The following is a 26,610-nucleotide window of genomic DNA, read 5'->3' as shown; positions in this document are numbered from 1 at the left end:
TGATATTTCGTATTAAGTTTGATACACTCCCTTTATTTCTTGACGGAAAATAGTTTATGAGGATGCATATTATGGCGTGTCACAGTTGTACATAACTCTACACTTTAGAATAATGGAGGAATGCTGCAGGTCACATTCTTGGTTTGCATATGTGGCCGGTTGTTTAGACATACAAGGAATACGTTAGCATTTTGGAAACCGCATCTATCCTTGGGCCGGGGTTTATAAACCAGATGAAAGTTTGTCCATGTAACTTTATGTCCCAGTCGTTGGGCCCCTTGGGGAATGGCATGCCCCCCCCGTTTCCCCTTGATCTGTCAAGGCTTATAACTAGTGCAATGATAGATCAAAACATGAATTTAGATATATTGAAATAGAATTCAATATACCCATTGATATATGTGTTTTTCACTTGTAGATAAAGGACTCCAGGAAAACCCCTCTACATTTGACTTAGATGCTTGTTGACTTGGAACAAAACGATCACGTTTTAGGATAAAATGAACAAAATTTCTCGACGTCTTTGAATAGGAGTGGACAACCGTTCTCTGTACAGGCAGAACATGGCGGAGGGGGGTCCTGACGATATGGAACAAGGATTGACAGGTATAGACTGCAGTGTGCGCTGTGACACATTTTGAGTAGTACGCCTTTGTATGTTCATGGTTCCGATTCCTCCATATTTTCGAGGACAAAACGGTTTTGCCTCATTTTGAGAATTGCATTTTCCATTTTTAAAGTCAAGATTTTACATTCAAAACCTTGAAATTTTTATTCCAATGTTCAGTGTATCCATTGGGTATTATTTTAAAATACAGAGACAGGAAAAACAAATGGTCGGATGAGCAAAGATTTCTTTGTAAGGCAGAAATACGATGAAAGGAACCAACTTTCATAATTTCTAAGCATGTACTACAAAACCTACTATAGTACTTGTGCGTACAGAATAAACGAAACAATATATGGTACAAAATAACGCAAAGTAAAGGCCAAGATTTATCAATGATATCATCATTCAGAACATGGTTGTCATTGTCATCTACAAAATTAATCACTTGTATTGTTCTTGCCTCCCATTTGTGAAGACCGAAAGCTCGGCAAGCTTTCCGATCATCTGGCTGGTGAGTGGCAGAAATTGGCAGCCTTCCTCGGTCTCAATGCTGCACAGGTCGAGAAAATCAAGTATGACTTTGAAGGAACAGACAATAGGATCTTCCAGATGCTCCTGAAATGGAAGCAACAGGCCAAGGAAGAAGATCTGATCGGGACTTTACAGGGAGCGTTGAGGGACGTTGGTAGGAACGATCTTGTCGAAAAGCTGTCAGGTAAGACAAATTGGTAATAGTAATGTCGAGCAGCACGCGATGTGTGTCTTACATTATATATATTTACGTCATAGGTTTTTTAATTTCTGCTTGATGTTTTAACAATTTTCGATTTATTCGTTTGTCTTGCTACTGATGACTAGCCATAGTTTGTCAACCATTTAATGACCACAAACCTGGCCCAATACAACCTAACCAAACCCAACCTAACCTAACGTAACCCTAATCCAACCCAACAAAACCCAACCCAATCCTAAACTACAACCACCACTTACACCAAAACTATCATCAAAAACCTAAAGCGAGAATAGGCGATACAAAGGCACTGAATGAAATTATCTCTGCCCTTAGCTTTATGGCCAACAATATTGAAAAATTGGCAAACGCAATGAAAACGCACCAAAGCCAAATTCGGTACACCAGCAGTATCTTCATTTCTATTATGAGTGGGGGATTCTTTTTCGATTCAGGTCCCCAGAAGATCAAGAAACATGAAGACGAAATAATATGCCCCCAACATATGAACACCGTGAAGCAATTCTACTGCGAAACCTGCCAAGTACTCGTCTGCCCCTACAGTACCGCTAACCATCCTGAGCCTCATGTCATGCATAGCAACGCTGAAGTCTCGATCAAATACAAAACGACACTGCGAGACCAGATTCAATGCTGCACCTCAGCTGGGAGAGAGATTGAGGAGGCCTTGCAGGTTGTGGAAGAAGTAAAGCAGTGTTTCGAAAAGGCACTCGAGGATGTGAAGGAAGCAGCCGCCCGAGCCATGAAACAGATTGAGGCAGAGCAGAAGCGATGGCTGAATGAAATAGAAAACCAGCGCAGAGTTCACATCGAGTGCTCAAATTTGAGGAAGACACTGACCGACTGGAAGGAAAAGCATACAAGCATGATGGAACATGCTAAAGTAGTTATGGAGAGCAAGACGGACAGTAAATTTCTCCTCGAGTATCCAGCTACTGCAAAGTCGCTGGAGGAGCTGGCCAGAGAGATTCCTATCGTCGTCGGGACACAGACCGAATGTCGGCCCTCGCGACCCAAGTTCCTGCAGGGCCAGGCTGTACACGGCATCGATCTGGGCAAGGTAGTGATGGTAGATGTCTGGGAGCAGTGCGGTACCATCGGCAATCCGGGCGGAAACTCTGGAGAGTTAGAAGGTGCACACGGCATCACCACGTCCGAACCAGACAGGATTGCCGTCACAGACAGGGAAAATAAGCGAGTTGTGATCTTCGACAGCCAAGGAAACTGCTTGCAGAGCATTAACGCAGTGACAAGTAAGATTTCTTCCAATATTTCTATTTACATTATGTAAGGCCAACTTGAATTTTAAGGTGACCTCTCATTAGCGTTGTTGACTTTGGCGAGTTTAGCTAGGTTCGGGGCACTTTTGCTCGAGAATGGCTGCGACTTGTACTTGTTTGTAAATCTCTGCGACTGTTTTTCGACTTTCATGTGAATGTCTTACGACAGTCACGCAAAATTCGCTGTGCTTGTGGTCAACTTGTCAATTTTGTGTTGCAATGTTGGCAAGAGTAGCAAAACATTTATCAAATCTCACGCAGTTTGAGCACCGGCTTTAAGACGATTATCGCACCCTTTGCAAACTTACGTGAAGGGCATGCGACTTTGGAGACCGTTGCCAAAACATTTGTATTCATCGTGCAACCCAAATCACATTCTGCGGCCACTGTCCGGCTAGTATTAAAAAAACGAGGTTAGCATCCGTCTAAATTATCTCCACATTTCCGGGCGTCTCACAAAACTTCTGCCAGGGTTCGCAAAATAGTCTCGAGACATACGCCAGAGAATCTTCAAAATTCTGTCAACTTCGGCAAGCTTCTCAAAAGCTTTTTCAATCTGTCGCAGATTTTCACACTTGCCGAAAGCTAACGACATTTTTGAGATGGTTTGGCAGCCATTGAGGGCACCCTGAGGCTAGGTTCAGAAGATCTGGCTAGAAAACTGGAATGGCGACAGTCGGTAGAAATTTTGAACATGTTAAAAATTCCCGCGCACATCTTTGCGAACTAAGAGAAGGTTAATAACTAAGAGAAGGTTAATTAACATCTCCCCAACGCAAAAATACATCTTGAAAAAGAGAAGGTTGATAAAGCCGAAAAGCGTTTTGAGACACCTTGGCTACTTCCCTCAAATAATTTGATGAGTGCCGCGATTCCAATCGCAAAGCCCTGTGTGAGGGTAGCTTTAACACACAAACCTGATTTTGAATTAGGTAAAGTAAATCGTACTTGCAAGCATGTGCCTATACGTGTATAATTCAATGAAATAAATATCGTCCTTTAGTGGGAACAGAATTGCCGCAGCGTGAAATCCCTGAAGTGGCCATTCCATTGCATGACATTTGCAATAGTTTCTCCATACCAACAGTTTTACGAAATTTGGTAATCACCTCGATCCCATCAATGTTTCTTTTCGTTCCGATTCCTTCAAGATAGTTCTCAACGCGGATTCTTTTTAATCGACGTAAACTTTGCATCAACCCTTATCTCATGATGTATTTTACTTGCTTTGACGTTTTACAAATCTTACGTGAAAAACATTAATTATGGCGCTTCTGGCGCTAGCGAGAAGCCATTAAATCTGATACACCATGTAGCCAGGGATCACACCCCAGTCATCACGATGGTGAACAGGGATCACTCAAAGAGGATACAGCTTTTTGAACATAAGTTATGAACAAATCATATAGGGAAACTGAGTAGGTGCTTATGATTATATTATTTGTTAATTCCGAGTACAAACTGACTCCCCAGAGAGACCCCTTTTTTTTCTGAAAAGTTTTTTATTAAAATATCAGTGTAATATCCAGTTCATTTTCTAATGAAAATATCTTCCAGAAATTGCTAAATTTGTGGCGGCATGGTCAAATGGAATTCTTGGAACTGCCAAAACTGGGATTCTTTGAACTAGTGGTACTATGGCTATAATACAAGAAAAGAATCCACTGAACTATATCGTCAGATTATTTCATATACATTCTGGACAACTTATGTTACCTGGTTTCACTATCGGTTCAACGACTGTTTGGGAGACCAGAGCTAAGTAAACAGTTGATTTGTTGAAAGCTGCTTTGTTCTAAAGCATTCTTTACGAGAACAGTAAGTGTTAATCTTTCTTATGTCATATTATGTGAAAATATGGTCTCTTTTTGGTTTCAGATGACATTGCGGCTACTCCAAAGGTGTGGATAGTTGTTAACCCTCTCGTCGTCAAGTTATACAGCAGAGATGACGCGCAGCTGATCCGTGAGTTCCACCCAGTGCCTCCGGATGAGATTGACAAGACAGAGGTGAACCTCTTCGGGGTAGCAGTCAAAAAGAACAGTAATATCATCGTGGGTGACTGCAAGAGGAAGGTGTTGACAGAACTCTCCCAGGATGGTAGGCTCCTACATACTGTATCGGTTGAGTTAAAACCCTACTTCTTGGCGGTGCTGGATGACGACCTCATTGCGATCAGTGACATGGAACAGGCAACAGTACAAGTAGTGGATCTTTCAGAGGGTGTCGCTGCGAAAGTTACCACCCTGCATCCAAACATCAACGGCCGACCGGCGGAAAGCTGCAGGGGAGTGTGCGGCGATAGATCAGGTATTTACATCGTGGCTAGCACCGGCTCCTTCAACAGTGGGCATATTCACCACCACGACATCAAGGGTCAGTTCATCACCTGCGTGGCTGAGAACCTGTACAATCCTTACGGAATCACATTCAAAGCGGATGAACAGCAGCTCGCAGTGGCCGACCTTCACTCTGTCAAGATGTATCGCAAGGCTGCGCCAAGATTGTCTTGTCAGTAAGAGTGATCAGAAGAGTTGGTACAGCGGTGACAGAATACAGCTGCGCTTTAACATCGCCACGAGCGCACTCCATTTGCTTACAAGAATAACATGTAAGAATCGATAGTGTGCGATTAGCCGCTAAAGTGGTGTCTTCACCTGGTGTTAGCCACCGCAACCTGTTAGCTTGAGATGGAGTCAGTCATGCACGGGGACTGTACAGTTAGTATCTTTTGGCCGTATCACTAAAAACGACCCGACTTTGTACAAGTACAGCGTGTTAAAACAATTTCTTTCAAAACACAATAAAACAATTTAGTAGAAATCACAATCAGCCGAAACCCAGTGGGTTACTTGTATAACTTTGTTTACCTTTTCATTTTCACCATCCTTTTTTACAAGCTGATTATTGAACTCCTGAATGTCACGTAATGTGTGAAACAAGCATAATGTTGGATTACTGTAAGAGTGACTTACATGAGTGACTGTTTTATATATTTTTTTCTTTAGCACAAAATTCACCAGTAGACTTGCTGTAAAAGATAAAATGGTATCCAGCTACTGGTCTTTAAGCATTGCCGTCTTCATCGCTATATATACCTATTTATCTCGTTGAAAAAGTTTGCATCTTTTTTATTTTGTCTTTAAGGTCTTCAAAAATATCCTTCTGATCATATCTTCTATAATTTATGCAGGTCACTTGACAAAACATCCTGCACTTGTTGGAATAGATTTGCTTGACTGCCCATAAAGTCTGCCTTTCAGCTTTTTCCATTTCTTGATCTTCATCCACATCCTTGTCGAAGTATTATTCATATTTATCTCTCCAAATCTCCCAAGTTTCCCATGATCACTTACATGTAACCAGACTAGACAGCAGAATTTGTCTTCCAATTCTGAATTAGACTCGTCTTCAACCAACCGTTCGTTATCCTCTCTCTCCGATTCAGCCCACAAAGCGTCTTCCTGATTCGAAACCTTCGTTTTCACACTGCGTAGCTTTAGTCCCAACATTTCTGTTCTTTCGGATTTTTCAAATCTACGGTCTTTAGTTTTGGGTTCAGAATTACACGTCAGAATACGTCACGCCACACCAGCGATAAGCATTGGGTTTGACTGCAGAAACAGCATTCATGTCGAGCCCTGGAAGGATGATCTTCAAATCACAATAAATGGATGCGATCTTTCAATGTAGGCCTTATAACTGGTATTTCCATTGTTCATTTTTGCATTTCATTCATTGAATATCGATGGAATCACATACATTTTTCCTTACCACTGCATATATACACTTATTTCGGATGTACACTCTTTGTTTATTTCTACTAAGTACACATCATTCTATACAACGTGTGTGTAACAGTAACTCTGCAAGTTAGTAAGAAATAAATATACTAATGATATCTATGGATATATTCATAGATATATATCTATATACACATAGATATTCATATCTATGAAATATAAGGTACAAGCTCTCTATTGACACGAAAATCAAAAAATCAGAGTCAGAAAAAGATTATTTATTTCTTATGTCTACGTATATCCTGTTCACGTTTGGAGTCAAGAAATTGTCAGCCAGATATTTCTGGTTTGTAACTACAAGTTCCTCCATGTACTGTACAATTTCCCCATGACCAGAGCTGAAATGTTTAATATCAGAAAGATTGTGGTAGGGTCACACTCACTGGTCTTGGGAAAATCACTGAAAGGAGGGCAACTGACAATTTAACATGTCACAAAAAGCATTGTAAAACTTCTAAATGACAATATCTTATCAATATTTACATTCACTAGCAATGAATAAAGTATGGTTTTAGAAGAATAGTATATCGACTTTATCCATGACAGAAAAAAATGGAAGCAGTGTGACGTCCACTTCGACTAAAGTCCCTGCAAATCCTCGCAAGTCTGTCAAAAGTCATTCCGCTTAAGCTGAAACTATTCAAACACTGTGAAAAAAGAGTAGTTTTCATTGTTCACCCTGTTACACATCGCTGGTCGTGTGAGGCCATTGGTTGGATTGTGTTAGTCTCGACTGTAACACCGTACAGAATAGTATAGAAAAGTCCGCAGCCTAAACCTGTCATATACATCTTTTCACACTTCAGCGGGAGTGTTAACGTTGTTAGCTCGTTGAGCGCTTCGTTGGGCGGCTTTCGATTGTTCACGTGCATAGAACACGGACGTGACCGACATATGGGCTGGCTATCTTTGGGCTCCGTTTATCTTTACCTCGAGCAGGCTCTTGTATCTTTGCATTTGGGTAGTCTGTTGTAGTATGCTTTCTAGTGAACAAGTAATCAACGAGAACGTCTGTAAAAATCTTGCCAGTTTTGCCCGCTACTCAGAATAAATTCTTGAATTACGTAGGAGAATCTTACGTGCGAAGTACTCCTAAATCAAACCGCGTTAACACTGAAAATTTGCTGGGGTTGAATTTGAACCCAAGGGGGTGCAAATTGCAAGTATCCTAAAATGAGTTGTGATAACCCAATTTTTGGGATTAGAACAAAGATTAGATACTGTCTAACAAAATGAGTTAATATCAACCACTTTTTTGTGGTTAGGACAAGCCAGACATTAATGTCAGCCTCCCAAATTAGGTTGACACCACTCAAATTTTAGGAAGTCACATGTTTTAACCCTAACCCAGATATTTTTACAGTTCGGAGTCAATGCTTATGTACTCGGGACAATCATCAGTATATCACCCTCTGTCCTATTGACAGTTAAATCTCGCTTAACTGTTGGTTGCACTCCTCCGGTCCCATCCATACTCTCTGAAGTATCTTCTCCTTCAACACCAGTACTACGGTCAAGTACGAGCAGGGGTACCTCCATGCTGCCAGAATTGATGCTCGTGCTCCATGATTGCTGGACAACGGTTTTCATTGAGTAGGAGCGTTCGAGTAGCTCATGCAGCAAAATTAGCCACTGCAAAAACTCTTGGACTGTTACGTCTCAGCCCTAGTAGGCCGTGAGTACTACAACAAATTCTTAAACGAATTCTCAGCAAATACAAATACAGCAAATAAATCAGATTCAGTCAATTATATACGCTCTTTAATAAACTGAAAAAATGTGCATTTGAGGCCAAAATTATTGCCAACAAGAACAAACTTTTGGTAATGTTTAGTTATACTGATTCATACAGATAGTGGATTTTTTTAAGCCAACAAACGAAGTTTGTTTCCAACTTAATTATCAGATTGAGCATGCGTGTTTCTGAGCTCCATCCTGGACGATACTCCGTGTACAGAGTTTCTGGTCATGGCGGGCCTGTGTGCAATTTTTCAGAACAACAATTTTGGGCTATGCCATAAGCATTCCTTTGGGACAACATTTTTTTTGCCAGTTTTTAGAAGAGACTATACCTCGTGTTAGCTTCCGCCATTTAGAAAAAAATATGTGCAAAGAAACTAGGATCCCACTGAAAGCAGGTTTTTATTAAAACAGAGACTTATACAGGATGCTGTATAAAAAGAAAGCAAAAGAAAAAAAAACGACGGAAAGAAAAAAAAGAAGAAGAAAAAAAAAAGAAGAAATCACAGCCCATCAAAGTTTTGCATGTGATTTCAGAGTTTGACCAAAGGGCTTGGGGAAAACCCGTTTTATACCCGGCTGAACTATCAAATAAGTCTATTTATAAGAAAGCCGTGGGCTTGTTGTGGTATTCGTTGTAACTCTGCGCTGTGATCAGTGACCCGTGAGGGGCGAACCTGTGCCGCGCTTTCCTCATGATACTAGCATTCACCCATTGTGTTTTGTACAAGGAAGCTAAAAAAATGCGCCATATTACCATACGGCGATACTTTCGGTGATGCTGAAAGTTGGACATATTGGATCATTCTTGCCACCAAGCCAGTTCATTTGTGTGACTCTGCCTGTGCTTAAAGCGCATCTGTTGGCAGGTAAGAAGCCAGGAGTTTCCAGCCTACGCCGTAGAGAGGTTTTGCCACCAGAAATTTTCTTGGGTATGTAATAATTCTCTGCCCTCCCCATATAAGTGTTCTTATAAATTGATTCCCAGAACGAACAATGCAGTGTCACTTGCGTTAACATTAGAGTGAGCTAGGTTTTCACTAATGTCTGGCAATAATTATGATACCCAGATTGTGCAAAGTGAAGACACAACCTTAACAAAACATCTGAGACAAGTCAGCCAAATGTCAAAATTTCCCATTGGCACATATGTTCAATGCACAAGGCGAATACGCACGCATGCGGCCATGAATTGCATAATAATAACCATAAAAACAAAATAAATGAAACTTCACAGATGACGTTACCTAGCGTGTCGTTACAGGCAAGCCCTGATTTCGGGGCTTGAATCCACCCTTAGTCGTGAGATGGTCCCTAAAATTGTATCTCTTTTGTAGAATTTGACAGTAGCTAACTCTTATTTAATTTCACTAGTAACTAAATTTCTGAGAAGTATGTGCTTTCGTAGCTTAGTGGTAGATTTGTGGTTCTTAATTTGAGTTATTCTTCAATTTACTTTTTGAGAAATGTTTACTTCGTTTGGATTAGATGTCAATTAGATGTATATATTTTGTCTATTTTAATGCATAACACTTTGAGTTTGAAAACCCATGTAAGGCTCTATATACACCAATCCTATCTATTGTTTCGTTTTGGAGTCTAAAGCCGTCAACCGATGTTTTGCCACAGTAGGTATGCTTAGCAAGAAAACGCTTCAAAGAAATAGACGTTTTCTTCTGGCTACCCTTTTTTGTTTCATGACATGGTTTCGTATGTTTGTATTTCTTATATGTCATATTTCTTTATTTTGCTGAAAAGTGATTAAGATTTCATCTAACTGTAGTATTTTTGTTCCCTCGGCCAGAGCTAACTTTGGCGTATTCATATTCCAAAAATTGGAAAACGTGTGACATAACTGACCTTTTGATGTTAATCAGCACTTTCTGACAGAAACCATCCTTTGATAGCTAGGACGTTTGAGCAATGTTTACATAAGCTTTGAGTCACACTTTAGTCACTGACGGTGAAGGTTTTCTTTACGTAAAGCTCAGACAAAATTTGAAAAAAAATGCAAATTTTTTATTTACTTTGAACAGAATTGGCTTAACAGACGTTGTACACACAAAACATGGCAGAGGGAGGTAGTGATGTTCAAGGACAAGTAATAACAGGTTTGTAGTTGCTACTGCTATGATATGCTTTGATTTACACATGCTTTGAATTGCACACCTTTTCATGCAACATTAAATTTGGGATGAAACACTTTTAAGAAAACTTATATTTCAAGATGAAGCAGTTGTTTGTATTGAAAAATTGAAGAAATAAACTGTAAGATGCAACACCGGTTTGAATAAAAGACCATGGAAAATGTTGAAAAAGAGAACCCTACCTTGCCTGCTGCAAAAATTGTCATCGGTGTTGTTTTTGTCTCCACAATCAAAAGATCAAGACCTCGCTGAGCTTGCTGGCGAGCTTGGCGCTGAGTGGGAAAGACTGGGAATTTTCCTTGGACTTAATAACTCTGAGGTACAGAAAATTAAGGCAGACCATGACCACACCGACAACCGGATTTACCAGATGCTCCTGAAATGGAAGCAACAGGCTCCTACGGGGACCAACCTGATTGGAACTTTGTGCGAAGCATTGCAAAAAGTTCGCCGGTGCGACCTTGCCGAAAGTCTAAGTATGATTTTTGTAATTCATTCACAATGATACAACATTTTGTTGTGACGTTAGTGTTTGTCTCTTATTTCCTGTGCAGTGGTTCACATCCAACTAACCTCGTTTGTTGTAAAAGACCGAGGGAACCAAAGATTCGGTGTTGGCCCTTTCAGCAAAAAAGCAACACCAAACCACACACACAAAAGGCATGGACTTTTTGTTTCAGCTGCAGTGTTTATACGGAAGCGTATAAGGGCCACTTGTGTGTAAGGCCAACTCGCCGCGGGGAGTTAGTCACTCGAAATTTTTGGGGGGCAAGTGGCCCTTATACGCTTTCGTATGTTTAAATGTGCAGAGGATTTTAACTTTTGTATCTATGATTGCATGACTAAATAAAAGACGTGTCCCCATCTTTGGCAGGGAAAGAAGAGAAGTTTCACCCTACATAGCCGATTCTCTTCCAAGATGCACCAATGAAAGTTTGCTAGAGTGGCCCAACAAGACTAGGAATTACAGTATTCATTTTAAAAGGAAAAGATAATCCCTTCACTTTAAGACACAAAAATGCTCTTTGTTAATTTGAGCATTTTGTTATCACGCTATCCTGCAACTTTGTTCTTCACTAACTGTTTTATTCCATAACCCACGACTTTAAGAAACTTACCCCGTACGTTGTGACATTTTTGTCATTTTTATTGATAACGAATTAAGAGTCATGTGGTTGAAAGATGTAAACATTTTTTTTTCTAATGCTGATATTCTCAACTTGTACTAATAGGACAATCAAAACGCATTTGGTATGTTTTTGAAGGTATTGCGCAAAGTGTAAAATTTGTACCATTAAGCTCCAGCAATACACATAGACGTAGATGTTCAAGAAATCAAAGAAATATTTTTAAGCATATTAACGACATTTGTAGATTGCTTTCAACACGTCTAAATTGTTACTATATGGGCAACCTTTTTAAATAAGCTCCTATTGTCCTCAATTTTATTTTGACAGTTTGTCCAATAAGACCCCCAACCAGCTCTCAGTAACGATTACATTTATTTCTACTTAAGGCTGCACTGTTTCCTTTTCGATAAAGGTTATCGGCCTCCTAAGAAACCAGAGAACGGGATATTTTGTCCAAACCATGTGAAACATGTGATGAATTTCTATTGCGAAAATTGCGAAGCACTCGTGTGCCCAGATTGCAGAACAGCAGAGCACAACGGGCACGTGGTGCGCAACAACGCTGAACTCTCAAGCAGATGCAGGACGACAATGAGACGGGAGATTCAGCGTTACAGTTTTGGAGAAAGGCATATGGAGGAAGCCTTAGAGGTTGTGGATGATGCAGAACAAAGCTTCCGGCAAGAACTTGAGAACATAATAAAACAGGTGGAAGAAGAGCAAAAGCGAACGATAAATGAAATTAAAAAACAGTGGAAAACACGCAGTGGTTGTTTAAAGAAAGAACTGGCGGAGTTAAAGGAAAGGCGATCGAGCGTAATGGAACATGCCAAAATGGTCCTTGAAAACAAATCAGACGGCAAATTTCTTCTGGACTATCCTGCTGCCATGTCATCGATGGAGGAACTTCCTACTGCTACCAAGGTGAAGATAGATGGCCTGTCCTCACGCCCAAAGTTCTTGCCGGGGAAGTCTTCAGGTGATCTTGGCAAAATTGTGATGGTAGACGTCTGGGAGCTATGTTCCACTATTGGCGAAATTGGCAGCGGTTGTGGCGAGTTTGATGGTGCACGAGGCATCGCCGCAGCTGAACCGGACGTAATTGCAGTCACTGACAGCAGGAACCGACGAGTTGTCGTCTTCGACAGCTTGGGTAACTACTGGCAGAGCATCCCTTTAAGAGCAAGTAAGGTTCTTTGGGACGGCATCAACAGCTAAAAAAAATTGTTAACGGAACGTAAAAGATTCACTTTTGATTTTGTATCCTTTCACATCAGTGTAAACACACCCTCTTTTGGTTAGTTTATGCAAGGACTCTGCTTTGCTTTTTTGCAAATAAATCTAAGATCCACAATTTGTTCGAAAAAGACAACTTATGCTATAAATGGAAGTAAAGTTAACCAAACAAGATCATTACATTTGTTACATGGGTAGATTTTAAAACGGATGCATAAACCCAATGTTTCTAAATTAAATCCGTCCTATTCAATGTCCATTTTATCGCACCGTACTCCAGTTTAACCGATTTCATCATTTTGCCCAGATGACGTCACAGCTACACGAAACTATCTGATAGTGTTAGATCCTCTGGCCGTCAAAGTGTACAGAAGAGACGATGCACAGTTGATCCACGAGTTCCCTACAGTGCGCCCGAATGAGGTTGGTAGCACGCGGGTGAACCTTTTCGGGGTAGCAGTCAAGAAAACTGGAAACATCATTGTGGGTGACTGTGAGAGGAAGGTGTTGACTGAACTAACCCAAGACGGTGAACTCTTACACACCATACCGGTTGCGATAAAACCTTACTTCTTGGCGACAGCTGCCAACGATTGGATTGCAATTAGTGACAAAGACAGGAAGAAAATACACATAGTAGATGTATCCGATGGTAACGTTGCTAAGAAAGTTGCTACAATCAAACCAACGATTGATGGTGAGCAAGCTAGCTGCAGGGGAGTGTGCAGTGACAGTTCGGATATTTACTTGGCAGCAAGTACCGAATTCTACGACAGTGGTCACATTCATCGCTATGACGTGAGAGGTCAGTTCATCAGCTGTGTGGCTCAGAATCTGTACAACCCTTACGGCATTACATTCTTGGCGGATGGACAGCAACTAGCAGTGGCAGACTTCCACTCTGTCAAGATATATCGGAAGGTGTGATATCATTTGGCAGGATGTGTGATAGAGGAATTCATAAATTTACATTAGTGCGCGAAGCGATATACCTTAGCAGCATGGAAGGCTGGTACTTGTACACCTCCATGACACAGACCCATTGCAGAATAAAAGGCCTATACAATGCATTTATCATACCTTTGTAAATGCAGCTTTTGTGTGTCACTTAACCTGTTTTTATATTTTTGTGTCTTTTTGCTTTTATGCTAACGATTTTCCATGTGTACACGAAAACCTATGAAGTCGTCCTTGGAGGAACGTTCATTACACTTTGATATTTTACTGGCCCAAAATTCCCTGTCAGTTATTTTTTTCTTTGCTAATTTATCAATGCACGGCAAGAACATAACGAGGAGCCGTTTCCCAAAGATTAGTTTCAGTGCGCTAATTTTGCTTCACAGTTTTGATAAGAAAACCTATCAAAGTATTTCTGAGATTTGCATCATAGCAACAGCGTTCTGTCAGGGACAAGTTCACATACTTCAAATGTGTTCTTTTCACCATGCCACCTTAAAAGAGATGATCAAATAGATTTTAGACAAAAGCAAAACTGAAGGGAAAAATGCGTGGAAACACAGTTAAATCATTATTACCCCAACTACCCTAGTATTAGTGACAGGGAGGCAGGAGACGGAAGGAATTTGACTTTCGCTCTTTCTTGGAATTACAGTGCACACGGACGGGCTTATTCCCTTTATCGAGATTTTCAAGTACAACGGTTATGGACCTGTGCCCATTTATGAACTTATCGATGCCAGTCAATTCTGTGAGCACGTCCCATGGCGCAAGTGATGTGTAAACCGTTGTTTTTAATGGGAAAATTGTGAAATGCAACTCATCATACGTGAGAGTGTCTGCCGTAAACGAATAAATTGCTAGTCCTTGGTATTGGCTCTGCTTTTGCTCGAAGAAAGTAAGATCGAGAATTTTTGCAATGGCATGGTGCGTGCTCCACAATATTATACGGCTGTAAACATTCACCTCTGTTTATCCCCCGAGCCTGTTGAGATGACTAACATTGTTTTGCCTGACAAATGTGTTGCTGAGTTGATATATTGTATTTAAAAATAATTCAAAGAGGTACGTACTTGAAAAGAAAATTTGATGGGTGGTGTTTTTTCTAATGTTATGTAATCATAATTTGGTGTTGGGAATACGGAAACTTTTGCACAAGTTTCAGCGTGCAAATTTAAACGATTGGTGGAAGAAATTAAATTTGCGAATATACACATTATTCAAAGTTCTTTATTTCAATATAATTTAGTTTTTCTTGAGATATTCTTGGTCAAAGGATTTCCGTTATCAAATCTATACGCAGATGTACTCTTCTAAGATTATTTGGCTTTCGTGTGATACTCTCGGTCCAAGGATTTCTGCTTTTGTTAACAGAATACGAAGATGTACCTTCTGATTTTGGTAGTGTAAGGATATAATTTACAAAGAAATATAAAATTACGATTGTTCAAACGTTTTTGCTATTCTTATCATTTTTATTCTGTCTGGCCATCGCAGAGGTAATACCAGATTGTGGCTTGCTCATAATATTTTTTTCTTAAGCTACAGTCGAGTCCGCGCAGAGTCCCTGTCAGTCGATTCAAAGGCATCAGTTTGTACTAAAGTAACAGGCAATTTTAATGAACTTTACTAAAGCACCCTTGACGTTATCCTGAGCATGCTTCCGACTGGCCTTTCAGTTTGTGATGGACTCCTCTGTACAGCTCTGGTATTCTCATCTGTTATCGTGTCAGTTCCTGTATATGCAGCTGAGTCTTAATAAGTCGAAATCTTAACGTAATTTAGCATTATTACGAAATAAGGAAAATCAAATGTTCGATGCCTAACTCCATAGGCGTCGATCTGTACACACTACACAGAAGAGGAAATCTGGACGGGGGCCTTTAGCAGGTCTGTCATTGAGATCTGATCGTTGGTACTTAACAAGAAGGAGACCAGCTGCGCCCCTCAGCCAACACCAATCGACGTCAGTGAATATTACCTTGAAATAAAAACTACACGTCACATGTCAAACATTTTGAAGGTGTTCATTATAGCATGTAAACATTACTTTTTTAATGTTGTGCAGATGTTAAAGGAACAATAGGATTCCACATGGGTGATATATTGAACCTAAGGAAATAATTTGCAGTAGAGAGTAAAAAAAATAGTTTTCAACCGGATCTCAAAAGAGAATCAAAAGCCCAGAACCGCACTGAATACAGCGTGTAACTACTTTATATCAATGTGTTCCAAAAATAAATCGGACGTTGCACTCCCAGGAGGTCCTGACTAGAAAAAAAGGTTTTGGTTTGATTTCTACTTGAATAAAGTTGAAAACTGTAATTGCTTGAAATCGGGTAGTGTCCAACCAATATGTTCTGTTGTGCCACCCCGCTTGCTTTGGTTAGATTAAATATTAGCATACGTTTGATCGAAATGCGTCACGCAACAAACCGCCCGTCTCCGTTCAAATAAAAAAAAATGAATTGTAAAGCATTGGCACAGTCCTGCGGTAAGATTTTACCCCGGGCTGGCAATTTTTATAGCCGGTGCAATTGTCAAGATTTTCGGTGTACCAACCTTTTAGGTTAATGTGCAAGCGCACTTGAAGCTGCGGGAGACGGGGTGCAGATCAGTTCGATCTCCGCTTTGTGTCCAACAAGGCTCTTTGTTTCTTACCCAGTGCACTTTTACAACGTCCGTCCAGTGTCGCGGTGGACATTTCTAAATGTAACACAAATCCAGTCGGGATGATCTATGCTCAATTGATCGACATTTGACCTGTCTTACTCTGGCCAACGTTGGTTTTAACTTTCTTTTTGATAGTCACCAATAGTTTAGTTATGACCAGCACATCGACACAATGTTGATGGTTGTGCACTTCACTCTGTTGATCCGTACAAACACATTTATTACAATCATGACCATTAAAACAGTAATATCTCTCCAGGCAAAACACAACTTTATGAATTCTTTTGTGACTTCCTGTGCCTACAAAAATTGGTTTTAAGTTAATCTGAAGGAGCGCTAGGGGTAGCATAAAAGGGAAATTATTCGCACTGCGCACATAGGCTAAATGATCCGTTGCAGTGTCATTAGAGCAGCATATGATGACACTTTTTGTTACAAGAAAAAGAGGCGTTTTATAAGTTAATCTAATTTCAATGTTTAGTCTGCATGGAGGTTTGCCACTTTACTCCCATGTATAAAAGAACGTCGATAAATAACATAGATGGAGAGCAAAAACAATACGACAGTCACACAAATGTACCCTACCCAAGAAACATTTCTGCTTACTCGGGCCAAAAGTGAAACAGGAACATAGTTAGGCATTTAATCCTCAGCTTTCTATTCTAAAATTAATAATGGGCAACAATTTTTCAAGGGAGGGATTCCTGACTTCAGTTTCTGCTGTAGGCCCATGTACAATTGAGGCGCCCGATTGATGGATTTTCATTTTAAAGAGAGTCAGTGGAGCTTGGTGTAAAATTCACAGCCCACGTACAGTCTGCTTTTTACACAGCCATGGGGGAGTCAAGGTTGGCTCTACGCTGGCTGTGTACGGAAGCTCACGGTCTATGCAGATCGGGCAAGGGAGGGTGCAGCCGGGACATTGACAAATACAAATGTCATGTGTTGGGAAACACGCGTTACGCATTCTGTTTGAGTTGTCCCACACAAAGCCAGGGTAACTTTCTATTAGCAGGCTGCTAGTGTCGCACGAATGAGACTGGAAACACAGCATGCCGGGATACATGTATATCATTAATTTATTCATTGGATAACATATCCACAAAATGCGGAGTTATTTACAGTATATGTTTATATCAGAAAACTTTTGCCATTTCAATGGAATGCCACTAGGAACACATGAGGTATACATGCACATAGCACTCGATAGCAGTGGCCCGTTGCCGATTCACCTGGCATTGAGCTATGCTCAGTAACGCGTAAAAAAAAACCCTTCATGATATTACTCAACGTCATTGAGGAAGTAATGTAACATGCGCCATATTGCCACAACACCTTACATTCAGCGGCTCTAACTATATGATAAGGATAGGTTTTGCCAACTGACTCCTACCTGTGATTCCGTCTGAGCTCAAGGTAAGTCTGTTAATAACGTAAGCCTGCATGGCCCAGGCTTTTCTTGGGTATAACGGTCCCTAAAAATTTTAAGAACTCCATGGGTGAAGCAGTTTTGTGTCCGTTGCTTCTGTCCGGAAAAGTTTGATGAGTTGCAATGAATCACTTCTCTCAACAAGCTGTCATCTTGGTGAATTCGAAGTGGTTATGCTTATGTTGCTTATGTTGCAAATTACCTGCTTTATCGTTCATCTGTCTGCCTGTTTCTGTCCACCGGGGTGCATGGATTTGGGGGCCTTGGTGACGCTGTTCCAATGTTCTAATGTACTAATGATATTTATGGATATATTCATTGATATATATATATCTGTATACACATAGACATTCATATCTATGAAATATAAGGTACACGCTCTCCATTGACACGAAAATCAAGAGTCAGAAAAAGATTATTAATTTCTTATGTCTACGTGTATCCTGTTCACGTTTGGAGTCAAGAAATTGTCGGCCAGATATTTCTGGTTTATAACTTCAAGTTCCTCCATGTACTGTACAATTTCCCCATGACCAGAGCCGAAATGTTTAATATCAGAAAGAGGGTGGTTGGGTCACACTCACTGGCCTCGGGAAAATCACTGAAAGGAGGGCAACTGAAAATAAACTTAACAATTTAACATGTCACAAAAAGCATTGTAAAACTTCTAAATGACAATATCTTATCAATGTTTACATTCACTGGCATGTTTGATTAATGAATAAAGTATGGTTTTAGAAGAATAGTATATCGACTTTATCCATGACAGAAAAAATGGAAGCAGTGTAAGGTCCAGTCCGACAAAAGTCCCTGCAAATCCTCGCAAGTCTGTCAAAAGTCATTCCGCTTAAGCTGAAACTATTCAAACACTGTGAAACAAGAGTCATATTCATTGTTCACCCTGTTACACATCGCTGGTCGTGTGACGGCCATTGATTAGATTGTGTTAGTCTCGACTGTAACACCGTACAGAATAGTATAGAGAAGTTCACAGCCAAAACCTGTCATATACATCTTTTCACACTTCAACGGGAGTGTTGTTAGCCCGTTGAAGCGCTTAGTTGGGCGGCTTTCGATTGTTCACGTGCATAGAACACGGGCGTGACAGACATATGGGCTGGCTATCTTTGGGCTCTGTTTATCTTTACCTCGGGCAGGCTCTTGTATCTTTGCATTTGGGTAGTCTGTTGTAGTATGCTTTCTAGTGAACAAGTAATCAACGAAAACGTCTGTAAAAATCTTGCCAGTTTTGCCCGCTACTCAGAATAAATTCTTGAACTACGTAGGAGGATCTTACGTGCGAAGTACTCCTAAATCAAACCGCGTTAACACTGAAAATTTGCTGGGGTTGAATTTGAACCCAAGGGGGTGCAAATTGCAAGTATCCTAAAATGAGTTGTGATAACCCAATTTTAGGGATTAGAACAAAGATTAGATACTTTCCAACAAAATGAGTTAATATCAACCACTTTTTTTGTGGTTAGGACAAGCCAGACATTAATGTCAGCCTCCCAAATTAGGTTGACACAACTCAAATTTTAGGAAGTCACAAGTTTTAACCCTAACCCAGATATTTTTACAGTTCGGAGTCAATGTTTATGTACTCGGGACAATCATCAGTATATGATCCTCTGTCCTATTGACAGTTAAATCTCGCTTAACTGTTGGATGCACTCCTCCGGTCCCATCCATACTCTCTGAAGTATCTTCTCCTTCAACACCAGTACTACGGTCAAGTGCGAGCAGGGGTACCTCCATGCTGCCAGAATTGATGCTCGTGCTCCATGATTGCCGGATAATGGTTTTCATTGAGTAGGAGCGTTCGAGTAGCTCATGCAGCAAAATTAGTCACTGCAAAAACTCTTGGACTGTTACGTCTCAGCCCTAGTAGGCCGTGAGTACTACAACAAATTCTCAAACAAATTCTCAGCAAATACAAATACAGCAAATAAATCAGATTCAGTCAATTATATACGCTCTTTAATAAACTGAAAAAATGTGCATTTGAGGCCAAAATTATTGCCAACAAGAACAAACTTTTGGTAATGTTTAGTTATACTGATTCATACAGATAGTGGATTTTTTTAAGCCAACAAACGAAGTTTGTTTCCAACTTAATTATCAGATTGAGCATGCGTGTTTCTGAGCTCCATCCTGGACGATGCTCCGTGTACAGAGTTTCTTGTCATGGCTGGCCTGTGTGCAATTTTTCAGAACAACAATTTTGGGCTATGCCATAAGCATTCCTTTGGGACAACAGTTTTATTGCCAGTTTTTAGAAGAGACTATACCTCGTGTTAGCTTCCGCCATTTAGAAAAAAATATGTGCAAAGAAACTAGGATCCCACTGAAAGCAGGTTTTTATTAAAACAGAGACTTATACAGGATGCTGTATAAAAAGAAAGCAAAAGAAAAAAAAAACGACGGAAAGAAAAAAAAGAAGAAGAAAAAAAAAAAGAAGAAATCACAGCCCATCAAAGTTTTGCATGTGATTTCAGAGTTGGACCAAAGGGCTTGGGGAAAACCCGTTTTATACCCGGCTGAACTATCAAATAAGTCTATTTATAAGAAAGCCGTGGGCTTGTTGTGGTATTCGTTGTAACTCTGCGCTGTGATCAATGACCCGTGAGGGGCGAACCTGTGCCGCGCTTTCCTCATGATACTAGCATTCACCCATTGTGTTTTGTACAAGGAAGCTAAAAAAAATGCGCCATATTACCATACAGCGATACTTTCGGTGATGCTGAAAGTTGGACATATTGGATCATTCTTGCCACCAAGCCAGTTCATTTGTGTGACTCTGCCTGTGCTTAAAGCGCATCTGTTGGCAGGTAAGAAGCCAGGAGTTTCCAGCCTACGCCGTAGAGAGGTTTTGCCACCAGAAATTTTCTTGGGTATGTAATAATTCTCTGCCCTCCCCATATAAGTGTTCTTATAAATTGATTCCCAGAATGAACAATGCAGTGTCACTTGCGTTAACATTAGAGTGAGCTAGGTTTTCACTAATGTCTTGCAATAATTATGATAACCAGATTGTGCAAAGTGAAGACACAACCTTAACAAAACATCTGAGACAAGTCAGCCAAATGTCAAAATTTCCCATTGGCACATATGTTCAATGCACAAGGCGAATACGCACGCATGCGGCCATGAATTACATAATAATAACCATAAAAACAAAATGAATGAAACTTCACAGATGACGTTACCTAGCGTGTCGTTACAGGCAAGCCCTGATTTCGGGGCTTGAATCCACCCTTAGTCGTGAGATGGTCCCTAAAATTGTATCTCTTTTGTAGAATTTGACAGTAGCTAACTCTTATCTAATTTCACTAGTAACTAAATTTCTGAGAAGTATGTGCTTTCGTAGCTTAGTGGTAGATTTGTAGTTCTTAATTTGAGTTATTCTTCAATTTACTTTTTGAGAAATGTTTACTTCGTTTGGATTAGATGTCAATTAGATGTATATATTTTGTCTATTTTAATGCATAACACTTTGAGTTTGAAAACCCATGTAAGGCTCTATATACACCAATCCTATCTATTGTTTCGTTTTGGAGTCTAAAGCCGTCAACCGATGTTTTGCCACAGTAGGTATGTTTAGCAAGAAAATGCTTCAAAGAAATAGACGTTTTCTTCTGGCTACCCTTTTTTGTTTCATGACATGGTTTCGTATGTTTGTATTTCTTATATGTCATATTTCTTTATTTTGCTGAAAAGTGATTAAGATTTCATCTAAATGTAGTATTTTGTTCCCTCGGCCAGAGCTAACTTTGGCGTATTCATATTCCAAAAATTGGAAAACGTGTGACATAACTGACCTTTTGATGTTAATCAGCACTTTCTGACAGAAACCATCCTTTGATAGCTAGGACGTTTGAGCAATGTTTACATAAGCTTTGAGTCACACTTTAGTCACTGACGGTGAAGGTTTTCTTTACGTATAGCCTAGACAAAATTTTTAAAAAAATGCAAATTTTTTATTTACTTTGAACAGAATTGGCTCAACAGACGTTGTACACACAAAACATGGCAGAGAGAGGTAGTGATGTTCAAGGACAAGGAATAACAGGTTTGTAGTTGCTACTGCTATGATATGCTTTGATTTACACATGCTTTGAATTGCACACCTTTTCATGCAACGTTAATTTTGGAATGAAACACTTTTAAGAAAACTTATATTTCAAGATGAAGCAGTTGTTTGTATTCAAAAATGGAAGAAATAAACTGTAAGATGCAACACCGGCTTGAATGAAAGACCATAAAAAATGTTGAAAAAGAGAACCCTACCTTGCCTGCTGCAAAAATTGTCATCGGTGTTGTTTTTGTCTCCACAATCAAAAGATCAAGACCTCGCAGAGCTTGCTGGCGAGCTTGGCGCTGAGTGGGAAAGACTGGGAATTTTCCTTGGACTTAATAACGCTGAGGTACGGAAAATTAAGGCAGACCATGACCACACCGACAACCGGATTTACCAGATGCTCCTGAAATGGAAGCAACAGGCTCCGAAGGGGACCAACCTGATTGGAACTTTGCGCGAAGCATTGGTAAAAGTTCGCCGGGACGACCTTGCCGAAAGTCTAAGTATGATTTTTGTAATTTATTCACAATGATACAACATTTTGTTGTGACGTTAGTGTTTGTCTCTTATTTCCTGTGCAGTGGTTCACATCCAACTAACCTCGTTTGTTGTAAACGACCGAGGGAACAAAAGATTTCGTGTTGGCCCTTTTAGCAAAAAAGCAACACAAAACCACATGCACAAAAGGCATGGACTTTTTGTTTCAGCTGCAGTTTTTATACGGAAGCGTATAAGGGCCACTTGCGTGGAAGGCCCACTCGCCGCGGCGAGTTAGTCACTCGAATTTTTGGGGGGGCAAGTGGCCCTTATACGCTTTCGTATGTGTACATGTGCAGAGGATTTTAACTTTTGTATCTATGATTGCATGACTAAATAAAAGACGTGTCCCCATTTTTGGCAGGGTTTGGCATTTGTTTAAAGAAAAGAAGAAAAGTTTCACCCTACACAGCTGATTCTCTTCCAAGATGCATCAATGAAAGCTTGCTAGAGTGGTCCAACAAGAGTGGGAATTATAGTGTTCATTTTAAAAAGGAAAAGATAATCCCTTCACTTTAAGACACAAACATGCTCTTTGTTAATTTGAGCATTTTGTCATCACGCTATCCAGCAACTTTGTTCTTCAATAAATGTTTTATTCCATAACCCACGACTTTAAGCAACTTACCCCGTACGTTGTGACATTTTTGTCATTTTTATTGATAACGAATTAAGAGTTATGTGGTTGACAGATGTCAACTTTTATTTTCTAATGCTGATATTCTCAACTTTTACCAATAGGACAATCAAAACGCATTTGGTATGTTTTTGAAGTTATTGCACAAAGTGTACAATTTGTACCATTAAGCTCCAGCAATACACATAGACGTAGATGTTCAAGAAATTAAAGAAATATTTTTTAGCATATTAATGACATTTGTATATTGCTTTTAACACGTCCAAATTGTTACTATATGGGCAACCTTTTTAAATAAGCTCCTATTGTCCTCAATTTTATTTTGACAGTTTGTCCAATAAGACCCCCAACCAGCTCTCAGTAACGATTACATTTATTTCTACTTAAGGTTGCACTGTTTCCTTTTCACTAAAGGTTATCGGCCTCGTAAGAAACGAGAGGACGGAATATTTTGTCCAAACCATGTGAAACATTTGATGAATTTCTATTGCGAAAAATGCAAAGCACTCGTGTGCCCAGAGTGCAGAACAGCAGAGCATCCCGGGCACGTGGTGCGCAACAACGCTGAAGTCTCAAGCAGATACAGGACGACAATGAGACAGGAGATTCAGCGTTGCAGTTTTGGAGAAAGGGACATGGAGGTAGCCTTTGAGGTTGTGGATTATGTAGAGCAAAGCTTCCGGCAAGAACTTGAGAACATAATAAAACAGGTGGAAGCAGAGCAAACGCAAACGATAAATGAAATTAAAAAACAGTGGAAAGCACGAAATGGTTGTTCACGTTTAAAGAAAGAACTGGGGGAGTTAAAGGAAAGGCGATCGAGCGTAATGGAACATGCCAAAATGGTCCTTGAAAACAAATCAGACGGCAAATTTCTTCTGGACTATCCTGCTGCAATGTCGTCGATGGAGGAACTTCCGACTTCTACCAAGGTGAAGATAGACGGCCTGTCCTCACGCCCAAAGTTCTTGCCGGGGAAGTCTTCAGGTGATCTTGGCAAAATTGTGATGGTAGACGTCTGGGAGCGATGTTGCACTATTGGCAAAAAAGGCAGCGGTCGTAGAGAGTTTGAAGGTGCACAAGGCATTGCCGCAGCTGAACCGGACGTGATTGCAGTCACTGACAGAAGGAACCGACGAGTTGTCCTCTTCGACAGCCAGGGTAACTGCTGGCAGAGCATCTCTCTAATAGCAAGTAAGGTTCTTTGGGACGGCATCAACAGCTAAACAAACTTTTAACGGAACGTAAAAGATTCACTTTTGATGTTGTGTCCTTATACACTAGTTCTTATATCTTAGTGTAAACACACCCTATTTTGGTTAGTTTATGTAAGGACTCTACTTTGCTTGTTTGCAAATAAATCTAAGATCTACAATTTAAAAAAAAAAACAGCTTATGCAATAAATGGAAGTAAGGTTAACCAAACAAGATCATTACATTTGTTACATTTGTAGATTTCAAAACGGATGCAAAAACCCAATGTTTCTAAATTAAATCCGTCCTATTCAATGTCCAATTTATCGTACCGTACTCTAGTTTAACTGATTCCCTCATTTTGCCCAGATGACGTCACAGCTACACAAAACAATCTGATAGTGTTAAATCCTCTGGCCGTCAAAGTGTACAGAAGAGACAATGCACAGTTGATCCACGAGTTCCCTACAGTGCACCCGAATGAGGTTGGTAAAACACACGTGAACCTTTTCGGGGTAGCAGTCAAGAAAACTGGAAACATCATTGTGGGTGACTGTGAGAGGAAGGTGTTGACTGAACTAACCCAAGACGGTGAACTCTTACACACCATACCAGTTGCGATAAAACCATACTTCTTGGCGACAGCTGCCAACGATTGGATTGCAATTAGTGACAAAGACAGGAAGAAAATACACATAGTAGATGTATCCGATGGTAACGTCGCTAAGAAAGTTGCTACCATCAAGCCAACGATTGATGGTGAGCAAGCTAGTTGCAGGGGAGTATGCAGTGACAGTTCGGATATTTACTTGGCAGCAAGTACCGAATTCTACGACAGTGGTCACATTCATCGCTATGACATGAGAGGTCAGTTCATCAGCTGTGTGGCTCAGAATCTGTACAACCCTTACGGCATTACATTCTTGGCGGATGGACAGCAACTAGCAGTGGCAGACTTCCACTCTGTCAAGATATATCGGAAGGTGTGATATGATTTGGCAGGATGTGTGATAGAGGAATCTATAGATTTACATTAGTGCGCGAAGCGATATATCTTAGCAGCATGGAAGGTTGGTGCTTGTACACCTGTATGACACGGACCCATTGCGGAATAAAAGGCCTATACAATGCATTTTTCATACCTTTGTAAATGCAGCTTTTGTGTGTCACTTAACCCGGTTTTTTGTATGTGTTTGTTTGTCCTTTTGCTTTTATGCTAACAATTTTCCATGTGTACACGAAAACCTATAAAGTTATCCTTGGAAAAACGTTCATTACACTTTGATATTTTACTGGCCCAAAATTCTCTGTCAGTTTTTTTTTCCTTTGCTAATTCATCGATGCAAGAACATAATGGGGAGCCCTTTCCCAAAGATTAGTTTCAGTGCGCAAATTTTGCTTAACAGTTTTGATAGGAAAACCTATCAAAGTATTTCTGAGATTTGCATCATAGCAACAGCGTTCTGGCAGGGACAAGTTCACATACTTCAAATGTGTTCTTTTCACCATGCCACCTTAAAAGTGATGATCAAATAGATTTTAGACAAAAGCAAAACTGAAGGGAAAAATGCGTGGAAACACAGTTAAATCATTATTACCCCAACTACCTTAGTATTAGTGACAGGGAGGCAGGAGACGGAAGGAATTTGACTTTCGCTCTTTCTTGCAATTACAGTGCGCACGTCCCATGTGATGTGTAAACTGTTGTTATTAATGGGGAAATTATGAAATGCAACTCATCATACGTGAGAGTGTCTGCCGTAAACGAATAATTTGCTAGTCCTTGGTATTGGCTCTGCTTTTGCTCGCAGAAAGTAAGACCGAGAATTTTTGCAATGGCATGGTGCGTGCTCCACAATATTATACGGCTGTAAACATTCACCTCTGTTTATCCCCGAGCCTGTTGAGACGACTAACACTGTTTTGTCTGACCAATGTGTTGCTGAGTTGATATATTGTATTTAAAAATAATTCAAAGAGATATGTACTTGGTGGGTGGGTGTTTTTTCTAATGTTATGTAATCATAATTTGGTGTTGGGAATACGGAAACTTTTGCACAAGTTTCAGCGTGCAAATTTAAGCGATTGGTGGAAGAAATTAAATTTTCGAATATACACATTATTCAAAGTTCTTTATTTCAATATAATTTAGTTTTTTTGAGATATTCTTGGTGAAAGGATTTCCGTTTTTGTCATCAAATCTATACGCAGATGTACCATTCTAAGATTATTTGGCTTTCTTGTTATACACTCTAGGTCCAAGGACTTCTGTTTTTGTTAACAGAATACGCAGATGTACCTTCTGATTTTGGTAGTGTAATGATATAATTTACAAAGAAATATAGAATTACGATTGTTAAAACGTTTTTGCTATTATTATGATTTTTACTCTGTCTGGCCACCGC

At 40.0% G+C, this 26,610-nt stretch overlaps 3 protein-coding genes across 4 annotated transcripts; all 3 read left to right on the top strand.

The window, feature by feature from the left end:
* The first annotated feature begins 400 nt into the window (after positions 1–400).
* On the top strand, positions 401–6,508 carry LOC110976823 (uncharacterized). Its single transcript, XM_087142237.1, has 4 exons — positions 401–606; positions 1,086–1,325; positions 1,796–2,614; positions 4,520–6,508. The coding sequence occupies exons 1-4, from the start codon at positions 564–566 to the stop codon at positions 5,158–5,160; spliced, it is 1,743 nt and encodes a 580-aa protein (XP_086998363.1). The 5' UTR covers positions 401–563; the 3' UTR covers positions 5,161–6,508.
* A 1,983-nt stretch (positions 6,509–8,491) lies between these two features.
* LOC110976818 (uncharacterized) lies at positions 8,492–15,989 on the top strand. 2 transcript variants are annotated; one of them, XM_022230427.2, is made up of 5 exons: positions 8,492–9,053; positions 10,221–10,295; positions 10,568–10,807; positions 11,874–12,647; positions 13,005–15,989. In XM_022230427.2, the coding sequence occupies exons 2-5, from the start codon at positions 10,253–10,255 to the stop codon at positions 13,622–13,624; spliced, it is 1,677 nt and encodes a 558-aa protein (XP_022086119.2). In that variant the 5' UTR covers positions 8,492–9,053; positions 10,221–10,252; the 3' UTR covers positions 13,625–15,989. The 2 variants fall into 2 exon arrangements, with proteins under 2 accessions (XP_022086119.2, XP_022086118.2); XM_022230426.2 differs by having other exon boundaries at positions 8,492–9,116.
* Positions 15,990–17,279: 1,290 nt separating this feature from the next.
* Positions 17,280–26,196, top strand: LOC147797730 (uncharacterized). The gene is made up of 6 exons (XM_087142235.1): positions 17,280–17,743; positions 19,403–20,650; positions 21,754–21,828; positions 22,101–22,340; positions 23,426–24,205; positions 24,575–26,196. The coding sequence occupies exons 2-6, from the start codon at positions 20,413–20,415 to the stop codon at positions 25,192–25,194; spliced, it is 1,953 nt and encodes a 650-aa protein (XP_086998361.1). The 5' UTR covers positions 17,280–17,743; positions 19,403–20,412; the 3' UTR covers positions 25,195–26,196.
* The last annotated feature ends 414 nt before the right edge of the window (positions 26,197–26,610 follow it).

The sequence above is a fragment of the Acanthaster planci genome, linkage group LG10, assembly GCF_054643075.1.
Source record: "Acanthaster planci isolate LZ-2023a linkage group LG10, COTS_SCS, whole genome shotgun sequence".
Taxonomy (NCBI): domain Eukaryota; kingdom Metazoa; phylum Echinodermata; class Asteroidea; order Valvatida; family Acanthasteridae; genus Acanthaster; species Acanthaster planci.
This window is presented reverse-complemented; position numbering and strand designations above follow the sequence as displayed.

Excerpts from the sequence above, each read along its gene's own strand:
- LOC110976818 (XM_022230427.2), top strand. The coding sequence starts at position 10,253 with ATGGCAGAGGGAGGTAGTGATGTTCAAGGACAAGTAATAACAG. Across the intron at positions 10,296-10,567 it reads TCAAGGACAAGTAATAACAG|ATCAAGACCTCGCTGAGCTT; the intron begins GTTTGTAGTTGC and ends CACAATCAAAAG. Across the intron at positions 12,648-13,004 it reads GAGCATCCCTTTAAGAGCAA|ATGACGTCACAGCTACACGA; the intron begins GTAAGGTTCTTT and ends CATTTTGCCCAG.
- LOC147797730 (XM_087142235.1), top strand. The coding sequence starts at position 20,413 with ATGATACTAGCATTCACCCATTGTGTTTTGTACAAGGAAGCTAAAAAA. Across the intron at positions 21,829-22,100 it reads TCAAGGACAAGGAATAACAG|ATCAAGACCTCGCAGAGCTT; the intron begins GTTTGTAGTTGC and ends CACAATCAAAAG. Across the intron at positions 24,206-24,574 it reads GAGCATCTCTCTAATAGCAA|ATGACGTCACAGCTACACAA; the intron begins GTAAGGTTCTTT and ends CATTTTGCCCAG.
- LOC110976823 (XM_087142237.1), top strand. The coding sequence starts at position 564 with ATGGCGGAGGGGGGTCCTGACGATATGGAACAAGGATTGACAG. Across the intron at positions 607-1,085 it reads TATGGAACAAGGATTGACAG|ACCGAAAGCTCGGCAAGCTT; the intron begins GTATAGACTGCA and ends CCATTTGTGAAG. Across the intron at positions 1,326-1,795 it reads TCTTGTCGAAAAGCTGTCAG|GTCCCCAGAAGATCAAGAAA; the intron begins GTAAGACAAATT and ends TTTTCGATTCAG.